General features: G+C 38.5%; 2 protein-coding genes across 2 annotated transcripts; both read right to left on the bottom strand.

The window, feature by feature from the left end:
• Nucleotides 1-250: 250 nt before the first annotated feature.
• On the bottom strand, nucleotides 251-3273 carry LOC121810761 (putative F-box/LRR-repeat protein At4g15060). Its single transcript, XM_042211498.1, has 5 exons — nucleotides 3235-3273; nucleotides 2301-3146; nucleotides 1832-1975; nucleotides 1192-1753; nucleotides 251-488 (listed from the first exon to the last, which is right to left on the bottom strand). Exons 1-4 carry the CDS (start codon nucleotides 3271-3273, stop codon nucleotides 1451-1453), a joined length of 1332 nt encoding a protein of 443 aa, XP_042067432.1. The 3' UTR covers nucleotides 251-488; nucleotides 1192-1450.
• Nucleotides 3274-16798: 13525 nt separating this feature from the next.
• On the bottom strand, nucleotides 16799-18801 carry LOC121742014 (magnesium-chelatase subunit ChlI, chloroplastic-like). Its single transcript, XM_042135023.1, has 3 exons — nucleotides 18599-18801; nucleotides 18329-18441; nucleotides 16799-18070 (listed from the first exon to the last, which is right to left on the bottom strand). Exons 1-3 carry the CDS (start codon nucleotides 18702-18704, stop codon nucleotides 17015-17017), a joined length of 1275 nt encoding a protein of 424 aa, XP_041990957.1. The 5' UTR covers nucleotides 18705-18801; the 3' UTR covers nucleotides 16799-17014.
• Nucleotides 18802-20000: the final 1199 nt, after the last annotated feature.

Consider the following 20000-nt stretch of genomic DNA (forward strand, 5'->3'; position numbering starts at 1 on the left):
AAAAAAACCATCCCAAACCAAAATACAATTCAAACAAAGTACATGTTATGTCTTGAATCTCTATAGTTTGCTATACACCCTCTGAGAGAGCAGAGATCCTCTTTGCAGCATCTATGTGTTCAAGGGATGAATATGGAAAAAGATAACAATATCAGAAATCGCGTCCTATCTTATGTAAAAAGCCTTGTATAATTGTATAAAATCAGGCAACCGAAAACAACTGCATGTAAAAACTTTCACCAAGAAGAAGGGACCCAATAATTTCAGATATCTTGAACTTGAATATTCAGATAACATGTCATGATGTTGCCACTCCCAAAACATGGGAGGAAACTAAAACTAAGAAAACCAAAGATTTGGATTAGAGCTTCAAGCCTTGACTTTCCCTGATTTCCCACCCTTCACTTTCATTTTGCTGATTATATTATTAAACCAAACTCATGAACCCATGCTCAATGCTCAAGGCCTCGAACTGGTACTGCAACACCCTATAGAAACCATAGATCACATCAATTACACAGGGTACACAAAAAGGCATCAGTGCACTTGCTCACTAGTCCAATTATATGCTTCAGCATAAAACAAGATTTTGATATCATATGACAGATTGCTTCATTTCTCGGGAATCTCAAAAACCATCAACCAGAAAGGATGAACAAGAAACTTCAATAAAGAAGAAAGCTTGTGTTCCATCTCATAGATGGAATTACAGTGTGTACTTCCGTATATGAATAAAACTGATACTATTAATTTGTTCGGTCTCAGTTAAGAACCAAGGAGCGTTATCAAATAAAGGCTAATCATCAAAGGGGCATTAAACCTCCCAGAAAAGCAAATCATGGGAAAGAAAAGAAGCTGATATTTAGTGGATCAGAGAGGGACATCAAGTTCTCAAAATGAAACTGGGATTTCAAAGATCCAGAACAAGACCAAGGAAATCAGATTCAATCTAGTATGAAAGACTTGTTTGTTTCAATCTAACAGTCCACAGAAAGCAAAAGCAAATGCAATATTACTTAAACTGATTCGGATCCTATCAAGAATCACAAAAAATAAACACATTTTTTCTATCAGTAATAGTTGAAAAATGAAATTTAAATTAAAAGAGAGGCACATTTTGCTTGCAGACACATCAAAAAAACATTCTTGGAAGGAACAAAACAATGTGGGCAATTGAAGAAGCAGACATACCAAAGAAGTGGCCTCCTCCTTTTGGGCAAAAGGGTTTCTCTCAGAGCTGACAAAATAACCAAGCAACACACTAGAAGGTAAAAGCAGTGATGGAGATTGGAGTAGGAGAGACAAGTATGAGTGAAACTGAAGAAATACAAAGGCTTATATGTACACTACAGACTTGAAGTAGAAGGTTGAGAGGGAAAGAGAGAGCACATAAAGTGGGTAGCTTTGCCATGGCCCAGCGCCTGCTGACCTCAAGTGAAGTGCATTAATATTATATAAACTTGAATTCAACTTGATGAGGTAACTGGGATTGAAGTTGTTGCATATGGCCCATATGAGCTTGTACCTCAGCCTCACTCATATGTGGAGTACGAGTATTTTTCTTTTGATATGCATCGCAACAATCTGAAATACAGGTCATCAATTTCCTGATATCGATTGCACATGATCCTTCAAACTTTAACATTCTGAGACGTTGGTGTGGGCATCCATCTGGTGGTCCATAGCCATCAGTTTGCTTAAATTTATATACTTCTGGGGATTCTCCAAGATTTGATATTTTATACAAATAAAACTGCATACATCCATATATGTAAGAAATCATAAAATATTACTTGACGAAAATTTGAATTTATACTAATAATATACCAACCTCGAACGTAAACATCTGAAGACGAGGACATGCCGATGTTATAGATGTTACCGGCACAAGACAGTGGTGCGCATGGAAACGCGAAACTACAACATACAACTCCTTTAGATTAGGCATATAAGGAAGCCCTTCCCTTGAAAGAATCTGCAAATTTAAGACAACCAGTGAACCATCATCAACACCATCAACCTTATAAATGACCAAATCTATTAACAAACCAAATAATGCTAAAATGCATTAATAAACAAATATAATATGCAGCATAACATTTCCCTAGCTAATTATTATATGTATATAAGAAAAAGAGTAATCATTTCAAAAACATAATGATATTTGGCTAATTAAGTTCTAAAATCATCCAATGATTTCTCATTTGAGAACAAATTCAAATTCATGGATACTTGTTTTTAAAATGGAAGTACAGACTAAATTTTCACAAAACTTAATGATTTTTGGTGCAATGTCTAACCTTAGGTTTTGAGAGTGGGAGAGACAATATGAGTTTTTGGAGATTTGAAGTAAAGCAAGATACTGTTGAAGCAAAATTGGGCACATTATATCTTAGATTTCCCATTACAAGACTTGCTATAGCAAGTCTTGGAACATTCTTGAACCGTAGGGCGCCTGGTTTTGCATCGGAAACAACTTCATAAGCATTGGCAACAACTTCATAAAGACGCGGAGCAGAAATTTCGATAACGAATTTCCCAAAGGTGCATCCACGTATCCGAAGAATCTCCAAATCGCCGGAGAGATGAACATGAGACGTGAAAGACGATCTTGTGATGTTGAGTTCCCTCAACAAGGGACAATTTTGGAGGAAATATGAGATGTCTTGACCACTGACTTTCATAGCTGCCAGAGACAGAGCCTTGAGATATTTCATAGGCCTCATCTCTCGCACCAAATCTTCTAACACAACCGCACGCTTTCCACTCATATTCATACAGTGGAAGTTTAAATCCAATATCTCAACTTGTCTCAACTGCGCGAATTCGAGCCATTTGGTGATTGTGCTATGTGCTGATTTGTTTACGTAAATTGAAATTTTGAACTGTTTAATGAAAAGGGCTCGATGTGATTCAAGAACCGAATTAACCATTTTGACATGGTGGCACTTCTCCGCACGCCATGGCATGCGATTGGAAAAACCTTGGTCGGGGTCATAAAAGTCGAGATTAGAAGTATGCTTCCACAGATGGTGCCATCGGTGAGAAAGAAGGCTAGTGGCCGTGGCTTGTCTCAAGGGTAGAGAAGACAGTATGATGTATATGATCTCATCAGGTAACTCACTTATTCTGTCAACTGATCCACACTATATTATAAAATAAAACCAAGTCAAAAACACACAATTTAGAATGGTAGTAATCATCAAGATTTTTGCGCAACAATTAGAATCTAACCTCGCTCTTTCTCCTCTTATTGCAGTCGCTTTCATCCATCAATTTAGAGAATTGATTATGCGTCTGTCTGTATATAGAGAGATATTGAGAAAAGAAAGACCTAATTAACAGAGTATTATGTAAATATCTTCAATTTATAGAAGAAGAAATAGTATGTAGTATAAGGGCATCTCCAACGATGACGCAAATTGTTGCATGCATAATCCACGTACGTGCATGCAACAATTCGCGGAATAGCCGCGTTATGGAATGAAGGAATAAGGGTCGTATGCGGATAATAATAGGCCCACGTGGACGTCCGAGCTGGCATGGGAAGGGGAGTACGTGAGTTCGGCACCGAGCTGGCATGGGAAGGGGAGTACGTGAGTTCGGCACCGAGCTGGCATGGGAAGGGGAGTACGTGAGTTCGGCACCGAGCTGACATGGGAAGGGGAGTACGTGAGTTCGGCACCGAGCTGGCATGGGAAGGGGAGTACGTGAGTTCGGCACCGAGCTGGCATGGGAAGGGGAGTACGTGAGTTCGGCACCGAGCTGACATGGGAAGGGGAGTACGTGAGTTCGGCACAGAGGAATATAGGTGGATGCGGTGTGCATTGCGTGAACTATAAGAAGGGGGACCACACTCTCATTTTGTTATGTTAGTTATGTGATTGTTGATTTGGGCTAGGATCCGTGATCCGTAGCAATTAGGAGTTTCATTCTCATTGTTATCGTTATTGCTTTGTTGTTGCTATTTGTAATTCCTCTTTTGCAATTTACATTCGATTACTCAGATCTATCTATCTTAGCTCGGTTACTCTGCTACGTGAGGTGGTGTTGCTTGCTTTTGCTGTGTGACTTGCAGGGATCGTTGCGATCTCGCTGGCTTCGAGCTCGAATCGCAACAAGTGGTATCCAGAGCTACCGATTCTCGGTGAAATGACGCCGGTGAACACGAGGGGATCGACGGAGGCGGAGAGGAAGGTGATGGAGTCGGAGAGGCGGGTGATGGAAATGATTGCGGAATTGGGTCAGAAACAGGAGAGAGCGGAGGCGAGAATGGAGGAGATGATGAAAGCGATTGTGGCGATAAACGTACGGAATCAAACGGCGGAAGTGAGAAAGGAACGGGAGGTCGTAGGCGATGGTGGATGTACGAACGAAGGCGGAAATGATCTCGGCCGATCTACTCGGTACGAATTTCCTAAGTTTGATGGAACTGGACTAGAAGGTTGGGTGATGAGATCGGAGTTCTTCTTCGAAATCGCGAAGGTGACAGAGGATAGGGAAAAGGTGAAAACAGCAGCGCTGCACCTAGAAGGGAAGGCATTGCAATGGCACCGGGGGTTTGTGAGTTTGCAAGGGGAAGGAGCCTACGCAGATTGGGGTGGATATGTGAAAGCTATGTCAGCGCGGTTTGGAACACACGCTTATGAAGATCCATTAGCTGATCTGAGAAATTTGAGGCAAACCAATTCGTTGCAGGAGTACATGGATGAATTTGATGAGTTATACCCGAGATCGAAGGTGTCGGGAGAGCAGGCGCTCAGTTTCTTCCTTTCCGGGCTTGTGGATGAGTTACAGATGCCCGTGAGGATGTTTAAGCCGCAGAGCTTAGACGATGCTTATGCCTTAGCCAAGCTGCAGGATCTCACTGTCAAGGCGATGCAGGGCAAGCCTAAAGTGAGCCAAGGGGGAGGTTCGCAGGGGAGCAGTTATAGTGCGAATAACAAATCATTGACGGTGACTACCACCAACTACAAGCCAAGTGGAAGTGCAGGCGGCTATGGGAGCAGTAAGGAGAATGATAGAGGGAATCCAACGAGACCACCACCTAGACTTCTAAGTAAGGAAATGGAGGAGAGAAAGGCTAAGAACCTCTGCTTTTGGTGCCCGGAGAAATTCACACCGAATCACCGCTGCTCTAAAAGGAAATCCTACGTGATGCAATTGCTTGAGGAATTGAAGCAAGAAGAGTCTGAGGAGCAGGAAGAGGAGGAAGATTGTGAAGTAGCCCAGGACTTACAGCTATCTTTGCATGCTATGTGGGGAATTAATGGGGAAAGAATTATGAGGATGAGGGGAGTTTGTCAGAAAAAATACCTTAGAGTTTTGGTGGATACAGGAAGCACACACAACTTTTTGAGCAGCCACATAGCTGATAAGATCAAATGCAAGTGGACACAAGTAGCAACCGCAGCAGTTGAGGTAGCCAACGGGCAGCTACTGCAGTGCACAAAAAAATGCAAGGAGTTCCAATGGGAAATGCAGGGTTCTAAATTCACTACTGAGGTTCATGTTATTAACTTGGAAACCTATGATTTGATATTGGGAGTGACTTGGCTATCTACATTGGGGAACATTGGCTGGAATTTTAACACACTCAGTATGGTGTTCAAGTTAGATGGTCAGTTGTATCAGCTGCAGGGAGAGAAGTGGAATTCTAAGGAGAAGCAGCTCAATTGCATCCAACTAATAACTCAAGAGGAGGTCTCTGGTCAACCAGTAAAAATGAGCCAAGTGGTGACAGCGGTGGAGGGAGTTACTTGGCAATGTAATGGAATAAGCAAGGAAGAAATGTGGCCTGAGTTGGAGCAGCTACTTGAGGAGTTTGCTGAGATTTTTGAAGAACCTAAAGGCCTACCACCACAAAGGGAGCTAGATCATAAGATCATTCTGAAGGAGGGAACTGAGCCTATCAATGTGAGGCCCTATAAGTATGCAGCTCATCAGAAAGATGCTATTGAAATAATGATTAAGGAAATGCTAGAAGCCGGGGTTATAAGGAACAGCAAGAGCTCTTATGCTAGCCCTATAGTATTGGTGAAGAAAAAGGATAATACCTGGAGAATGTGTGTAGATTACAGGGCTTTGAATGCAGCCACTGTGAAGGATAAATACCCTATTCCGGTGATTGAGGAGCTGTTAGATGAGCTAGGAGCGGCTGGTTGGTTCACAAAAATTGATCTCAGATCAGGCTATTGGCAGGTTAGGATGAATCTGGAGGATGTGCACAAAACTGCTTTCAAATCCCATGAGGGCCACTATGAGTTTCTTGTCATGCCCTTCGGCTTGACAAACGCACCAGCTACTTTTCAGAACTTGATGAACACCATATTCAGGAAGTACTTGCGGAAGTTCGTGTTGGTATTCTTCGATGACATATTGGTATATAGCAGAAGCCAAGCTGAACATGTTGGGCATCTTAGGGTGGTGTTGGAATTAATGAGAGAGCATTCTCTTCTAGCTAAGAGGTCCAAGTGTGTTTTTGGGGGAAAGGAGGTGGAATACTTAGGCCATATAATATCAGAAAACGGGGTGGCTACAGATGAAGCTAAGATTGAGGCTGTCAAAAACTGGCCTCAGCCTAAAACGGTTAAACAGGTTCGGAGCTTCTTGGGTCTAACGGGGTATTACCGGCGATTTGTGCAGGGCTATGGTGTTATAGCAAAGCCTCTGGTGGAAGTTATCACAGGGTCGACCTTTGAATGGACAGAAGCAGCCCAGGCAGCCTTTGAAAAGTTGAAATTCTTGATGAGTTCAACCCCTGTTTTGGCCTTACCAGATTTCTCCAAGGACTTTGTGGTGGAAACTGATGCATCTGGGGTGGGAATAGGAGCAGTATTGATGCAAGAGGGGCATCCAATTGCCTTCATCAGCAAGGTATTATCTCCTAGGTATCAATCTCTATCAGTGTACGAGAAGGAATTATTGGCTATTCTCTTGGCGGTGAAAAAAATGGTATCACTATTTGCAATGCAGAAAGTTTGTGATTGTGACTGATCATCAAAGTTGGAAGTACCTTTTGGAGCAGAAACTCACAACACCTACACAACAAGCTTGGATGGCTAAGTTGATGCACTTCGACTATGAAATTAAGTACAGAAGAGGGGTAGAGAACTCAGCAGCTGATGCCCTCTCAAGAGTTCCTGAAATTATGGTTCATGCTCTCACCTCTTACATCATTCCCCTGGAACTCATAGCTAAAATCAAATCTACATGGGAGAAGGATCCGCAGCTACAACAGATTATCTCAGAAAAACAGCAAAACCTTGAATCTCATCCGAAATTTAGTTGGCAGAAAGGGGAGTTGAGGAGATATGGGAAGTTAGTGGTGGGAAATGACATCCAATTGAAGGCACAGATATTGGCAGTATTTCATGAGTCTGCTCTAGGGGGGCATTCTGGGGCTCTGCCTACTTATAAGAGACTATCGGCCTTACTATATTGGCCCAAGATGATGAAGGAAGTAAGGGAGTTTGTGAGGCTTTGTGTCGTTTGTCAAAGATTCAAGGCAGGAAATTCTCCCCCCGCTGGGCTACTACAGCCATTGCCTACTCCAACTTCACTCTTTACTGACTTAACTATGGATTTTGTGGAGGCTTTGCCAACTTCTCAGGGGAAGGATGCCATACTGGTGGTAGTGGACCGGCTGAGCAAGTATGCTCATTTCATGGCAATGACTCATCCTTTTACCTCTAAACAAGTGGCTGAAACCTTTATGAATTCAGTCTTTAAGCTTCATGGGATGCCACTAAAGATAGTCAGTGACCGGGGTGCAACGTTCATGAGTGCTTTTTGGGCCGACTTCTTTGCCTTGTTGGGAGTTGATCTCTTGTACTCCACGGCCTATCATCCGGAGACAGATGGCCAGTCCGAAGTAGTTAACCGATGCTTGCAATGCTATTTAAGGTGTTCGGTTGGGGAGAAGCCACATTCTTGGCATCAATGGTTGGGTCTCGCCGAGTATTGGTATAATACTTCGTACCATTCGAGTATCAAAATGACTCCCTTCGAAGCTCTGTATGGGTATGCTCCACCTCTACATGTGCCGTATTTGCCCGGGGATTCACGGGTGGAGGCAGTAGATATTGCCTTACGGGACAGAGAGGAAATGATTTCAGTGCTCAAAATGAATATACAGAAGGCTGCGGACCGGATGCAAAGGCAAGCCAACAAGCATAGGGTGGATCGCGAGTATGAAATTGGTGATTGGGTGTGGCTGAAGCTGCAGGATTATCGACAAAAGTCCATCCGAGGCAAGCACCACAAATTTGAACCAAAGTTTTTTGGGCCCTACCAGATTCTGGACAAGATCGGCAAGGTGGCCTATAGGCTGAGTCTTCCCTCATCAGCCACCATCCATAATGTGTTCCACGTTTCTCTACTTAGGCCGGCTTCTCAGCCTACTGGTCCAGTGCCCAACCTACCTGCTATATCTCACATTAGGGATGCTCTGCCGCAAGCTATACTTGAGCGAAAAATGGTGAAGAGGCACAATCAAGCTGTTACTCAATGGCTCATACATTGGGATGGGTATTCACCCGCGGATGCTTCGTGGGAATATGCGGATGAAATCAAAGCACGTTTTCCCTGGTTCCTTGAGGACAAGGAACCTTAAGAGGGGGGTATTGTTGCATGCATAATCCACGTACGTGCATGCAACAATTCGCGGAATAGCCGCGTTATGGAATGAAGGAATAAGGGTCGTATGCGGATAATAATAGGCCCACGTGGACGTCCGAGCTGGCATGGGAAGGGGAGTACGTGAGTTCGGCACCGAGCTGGCATGGGAAGGGGAGTACGTGAGTTCGGCACCGAGCTGGCATGGGAAGGGGAGTACGTGAGTTCGGCACCGAGCTGGCATGGGAAGGGGAGTACGTGAGTTCGGCACCGAGCTGGCATGGGAAGGGGAGTACGTGAGTTCGGCACCGAGCTGACATGGGAAGGGGAGTACGTGAGTTCGGCACAGAGGAATATAGGTGGATGCGGTGTGCATTGCGTGAACTATAAGAAGGGGGACCACACTCTCATTTTGTTATGTTAGTTATGTGATTGTTGATTTGGGCTAGGATCCGTGATCCGTAGCAATTAGGAGTTTCATTCTCATTGTTATCGTTATTGCTTTGTTGTTGCTATTTGTAATTCCTCTTTTGCAATTTACATTCGATTACTCAGATCTATCTATCTTAGCTCGGTTACTCTGCTACGTGAGGTGGTGTTGCTTGCTTTTGCTGTGTGACTTGCAGGGATCGTTGCGATCTCGCTGGCTTCGAGCTCGAATCGCAACACAAAACCCATCTTTGGGTTTTGAAGTTCCTGGAAATTGCATCCTTTGTATTTTCAAATGGAAACAACGACCTACCTGATTATGGAGAGTTGGAGATGGTTGAAGAACTTGTGAAAGAAATTTCGAGATGCAGAGAAGAGAACGAAAAATTGAGAAGGGGAAGAAGCGGCACTGGCAAAGAGAGTAAATTAGGTTTAAAAAAAAATGGCATGGGCTAATTAAAAAAAAATGGCATGGGCTAATTAAAAAAAAATGGCATGGGCTAATTAAAAAAAAATGGCATGGGCTAATTAAAAAAAAATGGATTTGTTTTTGGATTTGAGATAGGCTAATTGATGAGAAAAAAATTTCATGGATTAGGTATATCTAATCAAAGGGTCAATCTTAATGTCCTAGTATCAATTATTTTTGACATGTGGATCTGTATAAAAATCACCTTTCAACTAGATGGCCAGCAATTAGGAAATATGGTAAATGCAATAATATCACGAGTTATTTGGAAAGAATCTCATACTTCTATTATATTATAAAAAGATCTGGGCATAATATACACTATTTATTACCTAAAAATATGAGATTTTCACGTTAATACTGAAAAAATTACTAAATTTGATAAAAAATAAAACTACTAAAAATGGAAATCATTTGAAAACAATATACAGTAAATGATAAAAAAGAAATATAAAAACTACTACTGAAATTCTCTTGAAACAAAATACGGTAGATAAAATTAGAAAATGACAATTAAAAAAACATAAAACTACTATAATCAAAGACATCACCAATCATAAAGTTTAATCCTATAAAAAAAAAGTACTCAATGAATTTTACATAATAGATGGAGCTTCTCATTGCAATATATAAATGTATTGTGTATATATAGTCGAAAATTATTATAAATAGGATGCAAGAAAATTTTCATAAATATCACATTGTATGTGTACATCTAGCTGGAAGGGATTTTTTTATATAATTCCACATGTAAAAAAATGATTGAAACTCTGGTATATCTAGACCATGTGAGATTCACACTTAGGTATAACTAGTCCATGGATTTTTTTTCTCCTAATTAATTATCATATGTATAATGTAATGATTCACAGTATTTATTGTTTTAGTACGGTTTTATCAATATTTAGTTCAAAAAGTTGATTGGTATTTATTTTATTTTATACTTCTTCCGTTCCAATAGATGTCACATTTTCCTTTTCAGTTTATTGAACAAAAGATGTCACACTTCTTTTTTTTTTTTAAAAGCTCTCTCTCATATTATTAAAAATATACTCCCTCCGTCCCAATAAAGTTGAGACAAAACTTTTGAGCACGAAGATTAAGAATTTATATTAAATAAATAGGAGAGATGAAAAAAGAGAAAATATAAGAGAGAGTAAAGTAAATGATGGAATAAAATAAAAGTGATTAGATGTTTTGTCTTTTGTTAAAAAATGAAATGACTCAACTTTGTTGGAACAGACTAAAAAGGAATACGACTCAACTTTCTTGGGACGGAGGGAGTATTACTTTTACTCTCCATCTAACAAACAAAACAATATCATCTAAAATTTCGTGCATATTCCCAAGTGTGACATCTATTATGGGACAAAGAGAGTATAAATTATTAGTACTCCCTCCGTCCTACATAATTTTACCCAGTATTCCATTTTGGGCCGTCCCACATAATTTTACACACTTCACTTTTACCATTTTTGGTAGTGGACCTCATATTCCACTAACTCATTCATACTCACATTTTAATATAAAACTAATACTTTAAAAGTAGGACCAACATCCCACCAACTTTTTCAACTCACTTTTCATTAGATTTCTTAAAACCCGTGCCGGGTCAAAGTGGGTAAAATTATGTGGGACGGAGGGAGTATTAATTATTTATTTTGTATGATTTGTGAAATTATATTTAACATAAATTATTAGTATTAATTATTTTATTGAGTATGAATTGTAATATTATATTTAATATTATAATACAGTAAATTAAATAATAATAATAATACAATACTCCCTCCGTCCCAAGATAAGTGACCACAAACTTTTCGGCACGGGATTTAAGGAAATGAGGTTTTGTTAGTAAAGTGGAAAGTGAATAAAGTAAGAGTGTTAATAAAGTAGAGAGAAAAAGTAAGAGAGGTGGTACAAAAAAAAGGAAATAAATCACTTATCTTGGGACGTCCCAAAAAGGAACATGAGTCATTTATCTTGGAACAGATGAAGTATTTAATAACAAAAGTACTCATGCTACGTAACATACCATAATTGGTTCTACAAATGGAAACTACGTTACAATGACATAAATATATTTTATTGAATGGCCGTAAGTGTTACAAATCAAAAGTAATAATAACCTTAGGGCATCCACAATGGGGCGGAGGATAGCCCGCTCTAAGCCCCGCCCTATGCTCCGCCACGTCAGCATTCTATCCTCCGCCTCTTCTATCTGCAATGGGGCGGACTATAATTTTAACTCCTATTTTGTATTTATTTTTTATTTTTTATGTTTGCAAACATATCAATTAGCAAGAATAAATATAAAAACACCACAAATTAAAGGCAAATCCTATTGTCAATATTTATTATTTATTATTTATTATTTATTTTTTATGCTTGCAAAAATGGAAAATCGTCGGAATTCATTATTAAATTTAGAGAGAAATTGAGATGGGGAAGAAAGTGGAGTGAAAGGTGTGAAATGAAGTAAAAAAAATCGGTGATATATATAGAAGAAAATACAAAAAAATAGAAAAAAATGAAAAGTGTGTGCATCCACCGGCCTATCCTCCGCACCGATGCATCCTCCGTGTCATAGTCCGCGGACGATGCATCCTCCGCGGAGGATAATATGTGCATAGTCCGCATACCCACAATGGCGGACGAAGGGGCGGAGGATGTATCGTTCGTCGCATCCTCCGCCCCATTGTGTATGCTCTTAGGATCAACATGATGGACGGATTAGATGTAAAGTATATATCATACTCTGAGTTACATTATTTAGGAGTTCTGGTTACATTATGGGGGAACTTAGGATTCGGTTTTAAAATGGAAGGAACGAAATATCCTCTATTTCTCTCGATTTCTCTCTCCCATTTATCTCAAATCGACAAAAATCTAGTTTTCCACTTTTGCTCTCTATATTGAATCCTAGTTTCCGACAATTCCTTATCCACTGAAGACGGAGACCTCAATCCATCGCGAAAAAAGTGGAAGACGAAGCTTATATCAACAGTCGGTGACCAGAATTGTGGTGTAGAAGTGAATTTGTTCAAAACGGTAGGCTAGAAACTTTCAGTTGAGACCTCCATTTTTCGACCGGTTTAAGGTAATTTAGACATGAGATTCTCTCAATCATCTCCTATATACATTAGTTACTCAAATGTCCGATTAGAATTGTCCAATTTTATGTTTACATTACCGAGACAATACCTAGAATTTTCCTAAAAAAGAATCGATTTTTAAAGATACGTTTGTTGCTGGTAAGCATACTTCATTTCTCTTGTTCGTATTTCATTACTGTGCAAGGTTATGTACATTATTGATGTTCATGGTTTGTAGGTGTCCATTAGTAGTTGTTGTTACATTATTCAAGGTTGTTGTATACAATATTGATTAGTCAGCATACATTACTTGCCATGTTTGTACTACTCCCTCCGTCCCCCATAATTTGTCACCATTTGACCCGGCACGGGTTTTAAGAAATATAATAGAAAGTGAGTTGAAAAAGTTAGTGGCATGTGGGTCCTACTTTTATATATTAGTTTTATAATAAAATGTGAGTGAGAATGAGTTAGTGGAATATGAGGTCCACTACCAAAAATGGTAAAAGTGAAAGGTGACAAATTTTTAGGGACGAACGAAAAAGGAAATATGTGACAAATTTTCAGGGACGGAGGGAGTACATTATTGTGAATTGTTGTGTATATTATTTGTGCTCTAATTTACATTATTTACCCCAGTTTGATACATTAAAACAAATTCATTATGTAGTAATGTATGCTATCTACGGCAATAATGTAAATGACATAAGTCTTCATGTTATTGTGTAGATACAATATTCATTTTCAACAGGTCTTTATTTTAACGCATATATAGCGTACATTGTTCAGTATGCGATTATAATCTCACTTTTATTATGAACTTTTGAACAAGGTCGAAGAGGACAAGAGTAGATTATGAAGATGACTTTGTTGATTACTTTGAGGAGATGGATGTAGAGGATGTAGGGAACGGAGTTCGTCGAAAGAGGGATGATGTGCTCTATTATAAGAGAACATGAACCGTGTAGCAAGATTTTGTACTCCATTTATTATTGCAAATGTAATGTATATATTATTTTCTGTGTTGACATTATTCGTGGAACATATTGCATTATTTAATCGATTATGTTACATTATAACATATTCATCATGTATTAAAGTTTGTTATCTTAAATAATGTAAACTTATGGTATCAATAATATAGTCGTTATAGCTTTGATGTATGGATTGCTAAATTAAATAAAGTAGTATATCTCAAAAATTAAAATTTTCATGCTTTCAATTTCAGCGATTTACGTGTTATTTAATTATAATATATGCTATAACAATTTTATTGTAGAAAGATGTGATTTAGATTAAGATAATTAATTAAGGAAATCAAATCATGGCAGCGTTGAATTTAGGAAGCATATATATGGAAGGAAACTAATAAAATTTCTCATACCAAATCTACCCTTTTTTGAATTAAAATAATAATTTTATTAATAAAATGAGCATGTATCTCGGCCATTAGATTAAGAAATTGAATGGATGAGATTTGCATGAACTTTTGACATAATTTCTCTTATGCATATGAACACTCCCACGCACTCAGGGAGAGGGTAGGGCTGAAGCCCTTACCAAATTTTGTTTTTTTTTGTAATTTTTTACTTTCAAAATTTTTAAAATTTTGGAAATTGATGTTAAGCCCTTGAAGAACAAATTCTCTTGGAATGAATGATTGTAAGGGGCTGAAAATTTAAAGAAGGAAAAAGTGAAAAATTGCAGAGAAAAGGAATAACAATCGCGCTGCTGGATGTGAGGAAGAAGATGAGTAATTTATAATAAATTATAAAAAAAATAAAAAGTCAAATTGACCCACATTAGTAACTTGGACACGTATTTTACTTTTAAAAATAGACTTCAAACTTATAAAATTGTTATCAAGTGGCCACACATTTTTAAACAATTAAATTTGTCCCTACTAGTATATTGCAACTTAAAGAGAGCAAAGAGAGACAAAGAGAGGGGTTTAGAGCAGCGGTATGTAAAACCGGTGAAATTGAGGGTTTGAGTTTTTTAGACTTTAGAGAAATTAAATTTCAAATTCTACCTAAATTGTGAGGTAAGGAATTTATTAAACCTGTTAATTTTGTATTCCATCTCTTGTTTTTTAAAATTTTGAGAAAATAGTTGCAAGCTTGTAAAATAATTATAACAATGGTTACTTTGATGTTGAGTTTTATTTTATATATTATATATATATATATATATATAGAGATTTGATATGCTGCGGACATTTTGTGAGCGGCATTTGAGCGCTCTCTTCCACGTCATTCACCTCTCTCTCTCTCTCTATTCCGTGAAATTCTCACATCTCACATCCTCTTTATCTCTTTCGATTTCAGCTCTCTTTGTTTCTCTTCCACATTTATCTCTCTTCTTCAATTCTAAAATCGACTTTATTATCAACGAAATCTACACTCAAAATTACTCTCTACCATGATTTTTCTTCTTGCTCAATTCTACATATTTTTGTTACAGTCCGAACACATATGATAGCACAGAAGAAGAAAAAGAAGAATAAATTAGGCGTAATTCAATTGCTACTCCCGTCAATTGGCGGCATAATTTAGTAGGGAGATAAAGTCCAAACAAATCTCCTCAAGCAAAACCTTGAAAACTTTTCCCATCCTTCACTCTACTAATTAAAATCAAAATTGCCGGAAAGAACTCGGTTCCAAAGTTTTCCCATCCTTCACTCTCCTCAAGCAAAACCTTGAAAACTTTTCCCATCCTAAAATCTATTAAATCTTCCCAGATTCATGTCTTCTCGACTTAGGCAACTCCATCTTTTTTTGTTTTTATTCAAGTGACTTTTCAATCGATCTCAACTCCCCTCTCCCTCTCTCTAATTATTTTTCAACATCAAGCAGTATATATTTTTTTTCTGTTCCCCTTTTCTCAATTCTTATTAGCCCCAATTTTTTATCTACTAAGCACCAAGAGCGATGCATCGCCTAATTTAGGCGACAAATCTATGTCCTCATTTTTTCGTGTATCGCCTAATTTCTGTTCCCCTTTCATTTTTTACTCTATCAAGTATCAATTATCATCCCCAACTTTTTCAACTTCCGTGTATTAATGGGCTTCTACTTATTACCCTGCAAATATTCGCAGATCAGTGGCAATAATTATAGATTTTCTTTTTCAGAGGAAATCGAGAAAGAGTAAATTAGAATTGAGAGATGGAGAAATTTAAATTTACAAAATAATAATGAAATAACTGTAGAAATACGAAGAACATTATATGAGTGGTCAGATTATTGAGAACAGGAGGGGACAAAAATAATGAAATAGAAGTCCTGCAAAAATCAGGGGAAGCCGGGAAGATGTGAGCTCAATAGGAAATTTAGATTAAATAAAAACAGCAAGGAGCAGGGGAAGATGTGAGCTCAATACGAAATTTAGAGTAACAAAGAAGAGGAAGAAGAAGAAGAACCACCTGTTGAGAAAGAAACTAAATTAAAACTGATAAGATGAAAGAAACGTGCAGCAGTGGGAGGAAAGAGGAAAAGTGGAAATCTTAAAAAAATAGTGCTACTACTGCTAAGTAAAAAAAATCTGATGGATATTAAATGATATTTATACACGATAAAATGATATTTTCCAGCATGCATAAAATGATACTTTTAATCCATAAAATGATATTCTGTTCTATAAAATGATACTTTTTGTCCATAAAATGAGGGTTATTAGGTTATCACCATAAATATGAGGTTATCATAAGATCACATCCATGTAAATATATATGCATTTTTTATAGTTGTTAGGATTGCGATTTTTGCATTGTATAATATTTACATATATATATACTCACTTTGTCCCGTAGAAATAGGTCATTTTTTTGGTATATTCCATAGAAATAGTCCATATTCATTATTGACAATCTTTTTCTACCTCTGTCGTGTCAAACATAAATAACTTAATTATATGGGACGGAGGGGGTATATATATAGTGAAGCCCAGCCCCTATAGCCAATTTTTTATGCGTCCGCCCTGTATATATATACTGTTTAATGTGACAAAACTGGAAAAATGAATTTAGATTTAGTTTAAATGGTTGGAGATGGCCTAAGGAAAGACATATTTATAGGGATACGCTTTACTCACCGAAGGAAATACAGAGGTGAAAAGGGAGGCAGAGAGGAGCAGAGGAGTGATGTTGAAGACGAGTGATGTTGAAGACTTGAACAAATTAAGACGAAGATTTGAACAAATTCTAACCTATTAACTTCATTCTACCAAATATATTCTTGGATTATACTTGTCTATCAACATCAACTCAAAGTTTCAGAAATACAATACAAAATGCTTAGAGCTTTATCTGTTTGTTTTGCAGCTCCAAAATTGAATAGCCAAGTACACAAACCTTCATACCAAAGATAAACCTTGCACTGAAAAATCAGAAGAAAATTTACCTCCATCAGCCAAAAACTTCGTAGAATTTCTCAATCACGAGTACGCCTGAGTCGATTGACTCTAGAGGATCCTTTCTAAGTCGGTGTCTTAAGCAGTTGGGAATGACAGTGGCAATATCCTCTGCTGTAACTTTATCTCTTCCTTTGAGAGCAGCCAATGCTTTTGCTGCCCTATTCGAAACTATATCACCTCTCAATCCATCCACATGGAGCTCAGCGCAGACCTTGGAGATTTTTACTCGAAGATCATGATCTATTGTAACGGAGGAAAGGGCACTCCTGGCTGAGTCAATTTGCTGCTGGAGTTTCTCTTGCTCTGCGATGTAGGACTCCCGGAATTCTTTAGGATTCTTGTCAAATCGTGCTCTCTCCTCGACTATCTTGACCCTGAGCTCCGCATCCCTCACTGTTCCAACTTGGGCATGCATCCCAAAACGGTCAAGAAGCTGCGGCCTCAGTTCTCCCTCTTCCGGATTTCCAGATCCAATGAGTATGAACCTGGCTGGGTGCGAAATTGAGATTCCTTCTCTCTCGACAGTGTTCCAACCCGAGGCAGCAGAGTCCAGTAGAACATCCACTAAATGATCATCCAAAAGATTAACCTCATCCACATACAGAATCCCTCTGTTGGCTTTTGCCAGGAGGCCAGGCTCGAACGCCTTCACACCTTCGGTAAGAGCTTTCTCAATGTCGATTGTACCACAAACTCTATCTTCTGTGGCACCCAAAGGTAGATCAACCATATTGATTTTGGTGGAAACAACAGGGAGCTGTTCACCTTTCATGACTTTGTCACGTACTTCCGGCCCCTGCACTTCAGCATCCTCTGGATCCGAGTTAAATGGATCCCCATAGACTACTCTGATTTCGGGGAGTAAATCGACTAAAGATCTAACAGTGGTAGACTTCCCAGTCCCCCTATCACCCATGATCATCACCCCTCCTATCTTGGGATCAATCACATTCAACAAGAGGCACAGTTTCATCTCATCCTGCCCAACTATAGCTGCAAATGGATAAACTGGCCTCTGGTTCTCCTTCGAAGAAGTTAGCTTCTGAACCTGATCATACCCATAATGTAGTTTTTCACTTATGCAATAGATTCTATCTATATTCTGATAGCCAATTAAACGAAATGAGGAACATATGATTTGACAGTATTATGACATTTCTTATCCACAATTACCAAAAATGAGAATCAATGATTGCCGTTAAACTCAATAACATTCATTTTTTTTGGGGGGGGGGGGGGGGGGGGGGGGGGACACACTGTTTGAAGCAAGATGGAAACAAAGTATAGAATGGCAGGAAATTAGTACCTCTTCTTGAGCGGGAGAAGTGGCAACATTGGAAATAGAGAGATGTAAATGAGAGCGCCCTTTCTTCAAGGGGAGTGCGACTCCTCCATAGAATTTCCTCCCTGAACTTAGCCCTACGTCAATTAATAAAAAAATACTCCAATTAAACTTCTAATTGAACTATCGTTCAAATTTTTAGAAACGAGAAGTTGAAGCTTAATCGGAAGCAGAAGAGTTCAACATTGTAAAGATTGAAGATAAACTTGAAAAGAAGGAGCATAGGAAATGTACCAGAAGAGGGGTGGAGGGAGAAAGAGGGAGTTGGTGACGAGTGAGAAGAAAGGGGCCTGGAGGCAAAGATTGGTGCAGTGGAGGAAGTTCCGATAATCCCAGCCATGTTGAAGGTAGTGTGTTAGGTGGAATGGATTTGGAGTGGCGGAAATCCAATTGGGAGGTTGTATTGTTTTGTTGTGTTGTGTGTGGTGAAGATAAGGATCAGATTTCCTAACGACCCATCCACATTACTAATTACACAATTATCTAATGTCTCCACTACCGCTTCGATTGCGAATTTTTGGGTAAACTTCAATTCTAATTCAACCAATAAATTAAAAAATCTAACTGGAAAAACTATTTGAATTATTTTCTTGTTTTTCGGTGAAACTATGCTTCTTTTCGATTAACGACATTGCTTAACTCGGTGAGATGATTGAGAACAGATCCAAACTTTATGATTGAGAAAAAAATCCAACGTTTTATTTGTATTGTAAAAAATTTATGGTAGTGAATATCGACGTCACAACTCAAATTACATGTCGATTAAGTAATCGATGTGTAATTTTGTGTAATCAACGTGTAATTTGGATATCGACATGTAGTTTTAGCCCTACGTCAATTAATAAAAAAATACTCCAATTAAATGGTTATTACCTAAAAGGTGGTAAAAGCCCAAAATGATGGGACAAAATAGACTCTTTACCCCTTTTATTTACCACCGGCCTCCGTGCACAAAAACTAGATAAAGTTGTGAATGACACAAGTTTTAATGCGCAATTGGTAAAGTAAGAGAGATTGTGGGAAAAAGGTAGTGGAAGTAGTGTGGATTGTGGGGCCCACATTTCGAACGACGTGTAGGGTTATTATTTGTTTCAAAGTTCCCTATTTAGAATTGGTCTAATTTTGGTGGACGACCAAAAATGATCAAATTAGTCTATATTTTGTGGACATAACTTCAATTGATTCGGTAACATGTTTAACTCAAAATTTTAATTATGTATGCTAACAAATGAAATATACTTCCATATGTTCAAGTCTGAGTCTGAATGTTAGATGTCTGGATTTGGCATCATACATTACGCTGCTGGTTTGTTTACAAATGATTTACTTTATACAGTTCTTGTCTTCTGCATCAGCATCTACTCAAATTGTATTGATGCATTGCTGTAAATTTGGGCTTGTTCAAGTCATCAACCAACCATATTTGCATTTGACTTGCAGAAAGCTGCTTTTGGATTTTGCATGTTTAGTTTAATGGACACATCATCCGCACAACTGATTTCCTCAAATGCAAACGAGGCTCTTGAACTAACTACACAACGTCTTCATGTAAAACAAAAGATCGTGGTTTTTGAATCAGTTTTCTCTCACTTCAAATTAATGAATGCTATATATATGTTCACTTACCACCTTATCT

This window comes from Salvia splendens, chromosome 7, assembly GCF_004379255.2.
Source record: "Salvia splendens isolate huo1 chromosome 7, SspV2, whole genome shotgun sequence".
Classification (NCBI taxonomy): Eukaryota; Viridiplantae; Streptophyta; class Magnoliopsida; order Lamiales; family Lamiaceae; genus Salvia; species Salvia splendens.

Excerpts from the sequence above, each read along its gene's own strand:
- LOC121810761 (XM_042211498.1), bottom strand. The coding sequence starts at position 3,273 with ATGGATGAAAGCGACTGCAATAAGAGGAGAAAGAGCGAG. Across the intron at positions 1,976-2,300 it reads TCCCACTCTCAAAACCTAAG|ATTCTTTCAAGGGAAGGGCT; the intron begins GTTAGACATTGC and ends TTAAATTTGCAG. Across the intron at positions 1,754-1,831 it reads TTCAGATGTTTACGTTCGAG|TTTTATTTGTATAAAATATC; the intron begins GTTGGTATATTA and ends GGATGTATGCAG.
- LOC121742014 (XM_042135023.1), bottom strand. The coding sequence starts at position 18,704 with ATGGCTGGGATTATCGGAACTTCCTCCACTGCACCAATCTTTGCCTCC. Across the intron at positions 18,442-18,598 it reads CTCCCTCCACCCCTCTTCTG|GGCTAAGTTCAGGGAGGAAA; the intron begins GTACATTTCCTA and ends TAATTGACGTAG. Across the intron at positions 18,071-18,328 it reads CTTCTCCCGCTCAAGAAGAG|GTTCAGAAGCTAACTTCTTC; the intron begins GTACTAATTTCC and ends GGGTATGATCAG.